Here is a 12,260-nt window from a genome sequence, read left to right as displayed (position 1 = left end):
GGCCTAGTGGGGGCATGATTCAGTTCTTAGACTTGGATACTGTTTTGAACAGGCACTATAGGTGCTGGAAATACAACCTGAGGGCACACAAGGAGCTCCTTACGTTTGACTCAGGTCCCTCAGAATTGGCTAAAAGAGCAGGCGCTCTGCTTTTCGTACCACAAGCCATCACAAAGTCTTGCTTGGACACAGAACAAGTCAACCTTGAAGGACAGATAGCTAGGCTAAACAAAGCTTTGTATCTGGATAAGTTGATAAGCTCGGTCACTGAGAAGGCCTTTGAAGCCATTACCTCTAGCAAGAAGAAGAAAGGGACACTCAAAATCCAGAATTTAAAGGATTGGCTCAAAATATGATGCAGATATTGTTTTCTCAGCGACAAGTAAGCTAGAGACTTTACAAAAAGACCAATAAATATGAAAGCAAAAAGAAGGCTGCAGTGTGAAGCACAGGTCCGTGGAATACTCAAGAAAGTGGCCTGCAGCTCAGTTGATAGAGCGATAGAGTTTCCTAAAGTTAACTAGAGGGGACTCTGGCGCTGCGATCGTTCAGCGACCATGGGAATGATGGGTAGTACACGGATTTGCCTAGTCTTCGTACTCGCGGGTTTCGAACGCACTTGTGGCTTTGTTTATTTCTGTGGTTTGGTTTTCTTTCGGATAAAAGAAGGGTATTTGTGAACTTCGTAACCAGATTTGAATTGGTGAGCCTAAAAAAGTTAAAGTGGTGAAGTGGAACGCCTAACTTTTCCTGAACTTCATTTTGCGACAAAGCGGACGCAGGAGACGCGGAGCCAAACGGAGCCGAAAGAACGAAGTTGAGACAAATCCGTGTACTACCCATTATTCCCATGTTGGCTGAAGCGCCATGCGTTGCAGCTCCCATAGACACAGCGCCAGAGTTCCCTCTAGAGTATCTATATGAAATTCTATGGGTAGAGTATCACGTGTGGTTCCACTAGCGAGAAATCGTCTTTTGTCCAGTTTTTCTTCACTACACCTCAATAAAATGCTACAAATACACTAATACGTTATCTGTGGGCTTCATATGGTTGCGTCCAACAAAAAACAGGCACCTCAGTGCATTCTCTTTCTTTCTCACACAGCCATATTAAAACTATGTCTGTGCAATAATAATAATAATAATAATAATAATAATAATAATAATAATAATAATAATAATAATAATAATAATAATAATATTATAGCAAAGATCATGGCTAGACAGTTGAGCTTACACATATTTTTGAGTACGGATGTCTGGCAGGTTTACCAAAATGAACTAGCGTGAGCTTAGTGTTTATCAGGGGTCTCTACAAAAGATAAAAAAACATATAGGCCAATAGGTACAGCATTTCTACAGTGGAAGCTGCTCTCGTGCGTATGTGTCATTTGCTCATTTCTTTAGTTCTGCTAGCATAAACAATCGTGCATCTTTTTTTTTAACTGTTAATTCAGCTGAACGCAACTGCTGTCTAGTGCCCTTTATAAATTAAATGATATATGGTACTTAAAATAAACCTCAGAGGCCACCGAAAAGACACCGTTCGAAGTGCGCAGTAATGGCCGCACAACAGTCATCATGCAAAACAGCAGCTACATGCCTGCTTCGTGGTGATCTTCACCCGTGGCCTGGCATGCTCGTACATCAGCAGAACGAGAGAGATGACAACGCCAACAATGATGCCATACTGGAAGTAAAACACTGCAGTTAGCTGCCATCCTACTCACTTGACCACGATACAAGTGTTGGCTGCAAATATGTAAGCAAAAAACACAACTCTATCAGCAGACGTTACAAATATGCTGTGAACATAAGAATCTGGGAGGGAATCTGATAAAATTCTAAAAAATAGCACGACCAGTAGCATAATATTGCTACGTACCAGTGGCATCGTGGTCCACAAGACGAAGAAAAGGACGACAATAAGATAGACTGGCGCGAGCTGTTCCTATCAGCAGCGCTGCTCGGTGAACCACTTGTAAATACATCTGTTGCTAGTCCTTCGAGTCTCTGTTTATATTCCCCGTAACATATTTGGTGGAGGTGCTGGGTAGAGGTGTCGGAAGGAGTGGCCACCGTGAAAGCATTCACTGCGTTGTCTTCTAAGGTGGACAGCAATGCCAAAGAGATGCCTTGCGGCAGCACTTGAGGTGTCAAGCTGAAATTGACAACTGGAAGGCACGTGGAGTTCCCTGCGACAGACAGAACGGTGTGCGGTAATGTAATGCCGCGGCTGATGAGGACATCGGTGATAGGTGTCAGCACATAGTCGCCGTCGGGAACTGGTGGTCTTGATACGAACTTGACGTAGGTCAGTGTTTGGGCTGGAAGGCGAGCATATCGGGCAGTGCAGAGGCGACTCGGCCGTGGTGCAGCAGGGTCTGTTATGGGCAAGTGAAGACGGAGTGTACTGGCCGAACAGTCAATGAGGGCAGAATGTGCGGACAGGAAGTCGAGGCCTAGGATTACGTCATGTGGGCATTTTTCAAGGACGGCGAAGAGAACAACTGTGTGGCGATCAGCGATGCTTACATGAGCGGAGCACATTCCAACGACAGATGCTGTTCCCCCGTCGGCAACACGGATGAACTTAGTCGTCGCAGGTGTGAGGACTTTCTTGAGCTTTCGGCGAAAATCAGTGGTCATGACGGAAAGTTGAGCCCCAGTGTCGACAAGAGCAGTCACATGCACACCGTCCACTTGTACATCGATAAGGTTCTGTTTCGTCTGTATGGTCAAAAGAGGATTTTCGGTCAGTCCCATTGATGCAGCGCCACCTCCAGGGGCTGCAACGTTTAGTTTTCCGTCGAGGAGCGTCGTGGGAAGGCGGGCGATGGTGGTCGGCGGGGCTGGGGAGAACGAGACTGGCGACGTTGGGGCGATGGTGAGCAGGAGTAGCGGGGATCACTCACAGGTTCCTGAGGGACAAAGTGGTCTGGGCTGGTCGCATGACGATAAACGGGACGGCCATTAGAAGAACGCTGGAAAGTTTGTGTAGTAGGACCCCACCGACTTCTGCAATGGCGAGAAACATGCCCAATACGGTGACAAGAGAAGCAAATGGGCTTGTCATCATGTGTTCGCCATGCGGACGGATTGCGGAATGTTGATGGAGAGCCAGAGGGGAATGGACGTGGAGTCGTGAATTGTTTCTGGAAGTCGGTACGGGGAGGCGTCGAAATGGAGCAAATACCCATGCTGGCAATTTCCTGTCGCACGACTGCTTGAATTAGGGGCAAGGGGATTGAAGGAGAGTGGTCAGGGTGCGGTGGTGGCACTGTAGCAGGAGCGGCTGCTTCAAGTTCACGTCGGACGAGTCGTGTCAAGTTATCGCAAGTGTCTGGAGGACGATATGAGTCCAGGCAAGATGACGTCGCTGCGGTATTCGGAAGGCGCTGGAACTGATGTGAGATGCGTCTGCTTTTAGCCTGTTCCAGGCGGCGACATTCTTGAATGATCGCATCAACAGACGTAACGTTGCTAAATACCAGCAAGTTAAACGCGTCGTCGGCGATACCCTTCAGGATGTGCGCAACTTTTTCTGGCTCGGACATGTTTTCGTCGGCTCTGCGGCAGAGTGCTAGGACACTTTGAATATAACTGATGTAGGACTCAGTGGAAGTTTGCGCGCGAGTAGATAATTCATTCTTTGCGGCTTGTCGACGACCAAAAGGGTTTCCAAAAAGCTCACGGATCTTTTCCTTGAAGCTGTCCGAGCTTGTAATGTCATGCTCGTGTGTGTCAAACCAGACACGAGGGGTTCCGTCCAAGTAAAAGATGACATTCGCGAGCATGAGTGTGGGGTCCCACCTGTAACTGGCGCTGACACGTTCGTAAAGGCGCAGCCATTGGTCGACGTCGGAACCCTCGAGGCCCGAGAACACGCCAGGGTCTTTCAAGACGGGAAGCGTCACGAAAGTTGTTGCGGCCGCTTGGTTGGAAGGCAGGACAGGAGGCGTGACGACCGGAGTGGGTGCATTCGAGTCTTGAGAGGCCACGTTGAAAGCCGAGAGCGAACGCCCGCTGCGGAGTTCCGTGGCGAGGACGGGGATCGCACCGCTCCACCAAATATGTTCCACCAAATTCCCCGTAACAATATCATAAGCATTATACGTAAGAGATCCTTGGGAATTAGGCATGTGCGAATGTTTGAGCACTTCGAATGTTCGAACAAATATTACAGCATTCGAATTCGCTTTGACACAAACTTAAATTATTCGAACTTTCGAAGTATTTGAAATGAATAAATAGGTGCATATTAGACCTCATGGAACCCCTCTGTAAAGGTTTCACTGCAGCGTAGGAGTGCTATGCCGTGAAAACACCTATTCAAGAAAAATCAGCCCTGCCACGAAGCCCCAACTTCAAGATAAATGAACATATTACCCTCACATTAATTAATCGGCTCTTAAGTTTAAAAGGTTGTTGTGTGGGCTTATATGCTCTAATTATAGTAAATTTTTACACATATTTTACTATTTATCACTTGCATCCTCCTCGAATTGAAATCCTGCTACTATTCAAAGCTGCTTCGATTTCACTTCAAACCAAAAAGAACAACATGTGCACATGCCTAGTTCCAATTCATAAAGATTTTGCGCAATTTAGTTGGGTCGAGACAAAAATGCTAATTTTTCTTTATAATATATTCAAACTATTCGATTGGAAATTATTCCACCAAATTACTATTCATCACTCTGCTTCAAACCTAAAATTTACTATTTGCAGATCCCTATTAGGAATATATCTTCCAGTGTGCTAGTTTGCTTGCAAGCTATGCAACCTCAGCTATGTACAGAGCCTAAATTGTGCGCTGACATTAACAACCATTTTACTCATTGGTGTAAATTGTGGGTGGGTCAAGGGGGTTTTGACCCCCCTTGTGTACACACTGAGGGACACACCCCTTGCAAGTGTCCCCCCTTTTGAGATTTATCTTTCAAACATCAAATTTGAAGTGCTTGACAGTTAAGTAGAGCAGACTCTCCTTAAAACCTACTCTGAAATCTGAAGACCTTCCAAAGAGCAGAAACTAAGTGCAATAGTAAAAACTGCTTTCCTATTCAAAAGGCACTGCAGAGCACAAGCTTTCTGAAATGGTGCAGGTTACTTCTGACACGCCGCAAATGTTTATTAATAATTGTTGAGCTTCAACGTCCCAAAACCAGGACATGATTATGAGGAGTAGTGGAGGGCTCTGGAAATTTTGACCACCTGGGGTTCTTTAGTGTGCATTTAAATCTAAGCACACGGTCCTCAAGCATTTTTGTCTCCGTCAGAAATGCAGCCGTGATTTGATCCCACGACCGTCGGGTCAGCAGTTGAGTGCCATAACCACCATGGCAGGTCGCAGATGTTTATTATGGCGGGCTTTAAAATTCAACGTAAATAAAGAATCCTCGATCAACTATCGTTATGTATTTATGTCAACAATTTGGTGGGAGCCATTGACAGTGACATATGAATCCAATTGCTCAACTGCATTATTTTTTAAAAATCACCGATGAACGTAAACATGCCTTAGAAGAAATATTCCAGGTGCAAATCATGGCAGGCTTTTTCTGACCGGTATATACACGATGGGGAATAGAACTGGCATTAAATAAAAGCTGTACCTTTATGCATTATAACTAGGGATGGGCGCATATTCAGGTGTTTCGAATATTCGAACGAATATTACAGTATTCGAATTCGCTTCGATATGAATTCAGATTATTCGAAATTTCGAAGTATTCGAAATGAACGAATATATGTATACGTTTGACGGCACATAACCCCCTGTAAAGGTGGTTTCACTGCAGCGTCTGGTTGCGTGCCGTGAAACAACCAATTCAGGGAAAATCTGCAATGCGGCGAAGCCACACTTCAAGGTTAAATGTACAGTCGCGATCATAAGTTTGGAGACCACGCGATCGCGTGGCCGCGTGTATGCGCACGCCGTCTATCGGCTCGTTGCCTGCAGCCGAGAGTCTCTCAGTGCGCATGCGCAGCCATTCTATCTCGCTAGCCTGCTTGCTCGCTTGCTGCACGCCGGCGCGCATGCCAATTATCGGAATTTGCGGCTGCCGCCACCAGTAGTGCTTATCACGAAGCAGCGGCGCGGCAGCATGGAACTCCTTGTTTCGATCTCGGCGCTGTTTCTGAACGACATAACGTTGAAACGCTCCGGGCGCAGATGGCTATCGCTGGCAGAATGCCAGGATCGTCAGAATACCAAAAATGCCAGGTCATGTCTATGCTCGTATTTTTACTGTGTCATCGCGTCTCGCTATAGGCGGAAAAACACGCTCTTTGAAAAGTTTTACACAGCGAAAGGTATACAGTGCATTTCGAGTATTGCTGGTTAGTCTTCCGCAAGCATGCCTCCACGAGTGCCGGTCGAGGAAAGAAAACGAATAATTGAGTTATTTCTCGAGGGCCTACCACAACGCCAGATCTGTAATCTGTTAAACAGATCTCGGAGAGCAGTCAGCAGAGCCATCCAGACCTATCGAAGAGATAATGGTCGCCTTGTCGATGCGAAAAGGTGTGGAAGGCCAAGGATCACACGGGAAGAAAGTGATCGATTAATTGTAGCAGCAGTAGTAGCGGATCCATTTATAAGTGCGAAAGAGATCCGCGAGCAACTGAGTCTATCCATTTCTTGCTGCACCATGAAGCGTGACTACGAAATTGCGTGGCGGCACAGAAACCACGCCTTACGGACCGCCAAAAAGACGCTTTGTGGGCAGCCCTGAACGCGGAATGGGAGGCCCTCCGCTCATGTCAACATGTTGTGCAGTTTCTCTATGATTCAATGCCACGTCGCATGCAACTCATCAGTGCCGCCGAAGGCAACATGATAAAATACTGAAACTTGCAAGCAAATGCAATTCCTTGAAGCTGTGGTGATTTTTTACCTTTTTTCTATCAGAATAAAAGTATCCTTCTCTTTCTCTACTATGCCTGCAAGTTCTTGCGGAGATTACATGCCATGCTTGACATTTCTCGCACTGCAGGGATAACGGAAGTAAATAGCCCTCTTTGCTCGCTTCGTTTTGCCAGTGAGATCTGCTTGTACAGGCTGTTTCACACTTAGGGGAAAACTCGGAGCACATAGCATCGCGATGCAGCGAGCGCTGTAGTCGCGCGCCAAAAGGCGCAGACGCTCGAATGGCGTAGTGTTGAACCGCGTCGTCTGCTACGCTGGCGTGCGCTGTAACATTCTGTGGCTGTGCTTGGAGACCGAGCACGTTGTGAGCACATTTTGGGGCCTCTTGTCGCTGCGTATTACAGTAGCACACACAGTGAAGAAATATACGTGCACGCTCTCAGTACACTAGCCTTTAGAAAGAACAAACGAAGCATGCTGTCTAAAAAAGTTTGTAGAACACCACTTTTTCCATTGATGGCTCAGAGGTTGGCGTCGCACAACGTTTAGTAGTGATTATCGGCTCAACTCTATCAGTAACAATGAAATGCGCACACTGCGCCTGTGAGTAGCACGCTTGCAGAAAATGCGGCTAGCGCGCGCCGCCCTAGCAGACGACGCGGTTCAAAACTCCGTTCTCGAGCGCGTGCGCATGCGTGAGCTGCTGCCTGGCCCAGCGCTCGCCGCATCGCGATGCCACGTACTCACCGTTTCCCCCTAGTGCGAAACAGCCTGTACTACAAGACAGCCGCTCTGCTGATAACGTGAACACTTTCTGTCACCCAAACAGCCGTGGCAGAAACGCGTGATAAAGCGCTCCTCTTAACAAGCGCGGCGAAACGTTGCCCGCTCGGCAGACGCCACAAACCCCGTTTCTACGAGACATTTCCATTTTTCGCGATAGGGTTTATTGGCGGCAGCGATCGCAAATTCCGGTAATCGGCCCGCGCGCCGGCGTGCAGCAAGCGAGCAAGCAGGCCAGCGAGATAGAATGGCCGCGCATGCGCACTGAGAGACTCTCGACAGCAGGCAACGAGCCATAAGACGGCGCGCGCATGCACGCTGCCACGCGATCGCGTGGTCTCCAAACTTATGATCGCGACTGTACATATTTTAAGTTTAAAAGCGTGTTATATGGGCTTATATGCACTAAGTATAGTAATTTTTAAGTTGTAACGTATTGCACCACTTATAACTTGCACCCTACTGCTATTCAAATCTTGATACTATTCAACGCTGCTTCCACTTCATTTCAAACCAACAAAGTGACGTTCACTCATACCTAGTTCCAATCCTTAAAAATATTGTGCAAGGGTCATGACAAAAATGCTCATTTTTCTTAATAATATGCGGTAAATACTATTCGAACTATTCGATGCGAAATTATTCGACCAAATCACTATTCGCTTCGGATTCGCTTCGAACCTCAAATTCACTAATCGCCCATCCCTAATTATAACCAAAGAGTGATGAAGAGTGCTATAGCTAAAAATGAAACCTATAGTATTTATAAAGACAACATGGCTGCCATGGCAAGAGGTGTGTCCCCCCCCTGTGATTTTTCTGGATTAACGGCACTGTTTACAAAGACTATAAAAGACTGCTGCCAAAATGCAGTTATGAAGAAAAACACAGCTTGCATATCAGAGACTTTGGCCCAAATTTATTAGTGTTTCCAGTTAGCCATCAAACCTGCTGATTAACAGGTAGCAGGTTCACCCTTTGCGCTCCGTTGTCAGCCTCTGCCCAACAATGCAACCCGGCCGGAGCGGTCTGTGATCGTGCACTGCTGGAAAAATTCTTTTGCAGTTGATTCACGAGCGCGTATTATCACTACATTATGTGTAAAAGAGTAAGTAAACTTGTTTTACTTGACCTTTCAGTCTGTTATTTTTGGACCAGAACAGACGGAAGGTGGGAAAAGGTTTCGGACCGCAAAGGGTTAACACATATTATGCACTTCAAGAGTCCAACAGTCACGTGCTTGGCATTTCGTTTTATCCTGCGTTAATGTTTGGTGGCACCCGACACAGTACGGCCGTGATATTTCAAACTATGCCAATCTGAGTGGGTCACTTGGCTCGTACCAAGTCCACTATAACAGTACTTTCCAATGCATATCATCATTTCCAAAACTACTGACATGCTAGCTCTCATCTACATGCCTCGTGAGCCAGACGGCGCTTGGAGTCTAGCGAATTGAAATCGCTTCAAGATGAGCCATCTGGATTTGGCTACTGTCCGGTGGTCAAGCTGACGCAGGACAAAGCCGGTGCACACCACGTAATAGGGGAGCTCTGCTAGACTTTAGCATGACACTCGCACATCGCAGCTTCTGCCGAGTGATGTCTCTCATGTCGTAAGGAGCTACCGTGACTGCCACGCTCATTTGAACCGGAGGCCCTGACATGCGTAACCTCCTGGTCATCCCTCATTGTGTAGCTTCCAGCATGCTCGTCCAAACAAAAGAAGAGCACTCAGAACCTGCAATAAATTCTTGCAACTCGGTTTATGCTTGAGGAATTCAAAAAACTTTTCTGACAAGAAATTCGTGAAGACATAAACTCCAATCGTGAGGCCATTTGACGATTACTTGGGAAGGTGTCGCAGGGCCCCCTTTTAAATATGCGGTGGTGCACGATGTCTTTGCGAGTGTGACGCACTCACCTCCAAGCCGAGGACAAATGACACAATGAATGTGGCTGCAAAGGGAAGCAGGTCGACACCTGAAACAGAGATTGCATGCACAGCAGTAAGGAAAATCTGTTTCTATGGATACAAACATTTTCAGTTATTGAAATCGTTAATTAACACTATAAAACTGTTCACTTTTTGCACTGTATTTGGTGAGTAGTCTAGCAGACCAGCAGGAGACTGCCACAGCCCGACCCACATGATCCACACAACTGCCCATCACACAGTCCCCAAAACATTTTTCGTCCCACCAGCTGTTTACTATTGCAGTAGTATGCCCAGCCCTACCCCACCAGACTTGACAATAAGCTGCCCTTACGTACATGTCAAGCCCTCGGAAAGAAAACACACAAGTACTAATCCTAGCAAAAACATGCATTTGAAGTAGGGAGGGTCATATATCAATGAACAGTTAATCTATGAAAAGTAGGTGTCCCATAAAATCAGTCAGGCCCGGCTGCCCACAGAAATCCACATGCACAGTTCGTTTTTAAAGTTTATTAGTATTATTATTTTCCAGACAGCAGCAGGAATGACACAAAAACTTTAAAATCTTACTAGAGTGGCAGTTGCAAAAGCGCAGACTATGAGGCTGTGGCACAATTATGGTGGCTGAGCGAGAGCAACTGTGTTTTTGAGTCGCACCCTAACCTGGCCTCTCTCACAGCACACGCAGCCTTGGCAATCTCCACAAAGACATTTCCTGGATATGTTTCCCCACAGTATCGGCCCAACCCGTATATCAGCCAAAATTTTTGCTTTGGGATAGCATTTAATTGATGCGCACTTGTGCTGCTGTAACCTCACCTGACGTAACATGTCTTGTTCATTCCTTCACTACTCAAGTTGTGGCAATTATATTTAGCATTTAACAAATTAACTACGTAACATTCTTTATCAATGCTTTATATGCTTCTATTTTTTACACTAGTTCTAACTGTCAACCAATAGGATGCGGTCCTTATGAGTACATATAACTGTGTTTCAGCGTTCTTTAAAGCACCTGCCAGAAATGTCGAATAAACAATAAATTGATGATTAATTAGATAAAAATGACGATTAACCGATTAATTATCAATAACACTTAATTGATTAATGGCAAAACTGGTAAACGACTAGTCATTAATCAATTTAAGAAATTATTCAACGCTCACTAGTTCAAAGGCCGATATGTGAGAATATTTATTACAGTTTGTCGTTTCCTCGCTTAATTCTACAGAAAACAGAGTTGTTAACCAGCACACCTGAAGAAGTAGTTAGGTGGCCAGGCACTTAAGTTGATTCATTGCAAATGCTGTTCTAGGTGTGAATTATTCGGTGAGACCACAGCAGCCAAAGTGAGCAAATTCAGGGTGCACTGGCCTGAAAGGCTTCATTTTAAAATGCAGATGCATCAAAAATTAGGTTTAAATGTAATGGCAGAAGTAAACACGCACGGTTTGTTCGCCACATGGCAGGCACATCCTGGTAGTGGACCATGAAGATGACCGCTGTGATGATGATGGCTGACAGGGAGGCCTTGGGAATGTACTTGAAGTAGGGTGCCATGAACACGAGTGCCATGATCACAATGGCACCTGCACAGGAGGGGTGAGGGGCAAGTTTTACCAAGGAGCTTGAGACCGCTTACACCACAAGGTGAAACAACAGACATCTTAACAGCAGGCATCACCCGAAGAAATGTCACACAAAAGGAAGACACCAGACACACTGCAAACAAACAGCAGACTGTCACTATGCACAAGCCAATTCACTACAATAGTCCATCTACTTTGTTTTCAAACATTAGCGAAACACAGTAGTACTTGTTGCTCAGCTGGTTGGTTCATACTGTCTCGTGGACCATAAATATTATGGCCACATAGTGGAAATAAAAAAACGAGGGGGGCAGGAAAGGAAAACTGCTCTTCACCACCTATTTTTTGTTGTTGATTTGCGATAAGTGACCATAATATTTATGGCCCACAAGACTAGCAAACCAGTCTACTAGACTAACAATAGGTACAGTTTAGAGGCTAGAGGTCATCAGCTGTTACAACAGGATTGTGTGCCCTACATACACTACTTCCGTTGTTTTCTTTGAGAAGATTTAAAGCTTTCAATGAATATTTATGCACTCCAGAACAAGTGGTACTCATCTATCAGTCAAGAAAATTTCACCCTGCTTAGCAGTTGCCCAAGTAATGCATGTGTTTGAACAAAAAAAAATATTGAAGCTGCCCAGAGCGCTCTCCGAAGGGTTAACAACTGCAGTTTGGCAAACGCTCACCTGTGAAGACTCCGCCCATAGGGGTACGAACACCACTGTTGTTGTTAATGGCCGTTCTGAAAAGTGCAAACAATACCTGAGCCAAACAACTCGGCTACAGATAAGCAGCAACTGGAAAAGAGCACAGGAGAAGGGGAAAGTTTCCGTAACAGACACCTGAATGATAGCATGTCTGCTGCTAGGTGCTTGTACTGTGCGTTTACGGAAACACTATATGGGAAATTTCCACAATGCCTTTCAAGTGGTGGCTGATGTAGGTGCATTGCAGTACGGTTAGAATCACGGAGGCCAGCACATAATACAAAAACATGCACTGAATGTGACTGCGCTTATACAAGTAGTGCATTGCTTGGTTACAGTGAACCGTTTGAAGTAACAAATCAC

The 12,260-nt window shown here is 45.8% G+C and overlaps 1 protein-coding gene across 8 annotated transcripts in view; it reads right to left on the bottom strand.

Annotated features, from left to right (window-relative positions):
* Positions 1–12,260, bottom strand: part of LOC119400442 (sodium-independent sulfate anion transporter) — a 104,929-nt gene that overhangs the window by 16,637 nt on the left and 76,032 nt on the right. For all 8 annotated transcript variants that reach the window (XM_037667476.2, XM_037667482.2, XM_037667473.2 and 5 more), the window contains 4 exons: positions 11,877–11,932; positions 11,044–11,184; positions 9,581–9,639; positions 1,604–1,690 (listed from right to left, as the gene is read on the bottom strand). In XM_037667476.2, the coding sequence (XP_037523404.1) occupies positions 1,604–1,690; positions 9,581–9,639; positions 11,044–11,184; positions 11,877–11,932 (343 nt within the window). The remainder of the gene's footprint in view (positions 1–1,603; positions 1,691–9,580; positions 9,640–11,043; positions 11,185–11,876; positions 11,933–12,260) is intronic.

The sequence above is a fragment of the Rhipicephalus sanguineus genome, chromosome 7 (assembly GCF_013339695.2).
Source record: "Rhipicephalus sanguineus isolate Rsan-2018 chromosome 7, BIME_Rsan_1.4, whole genome shotgun sequence".
In the NCBI taxonomy this organism is placed as follows: domain Eukaryota; kingdom Metazoa; phylum Arthropoda; class Arachnida; order Ixodida; family Ixodidae; genus Rhipicephalus; species Rhipicephalus sanguineus.
This window is presented reverse-complemented; position numbering and strand designations above follow the sequence as displayed.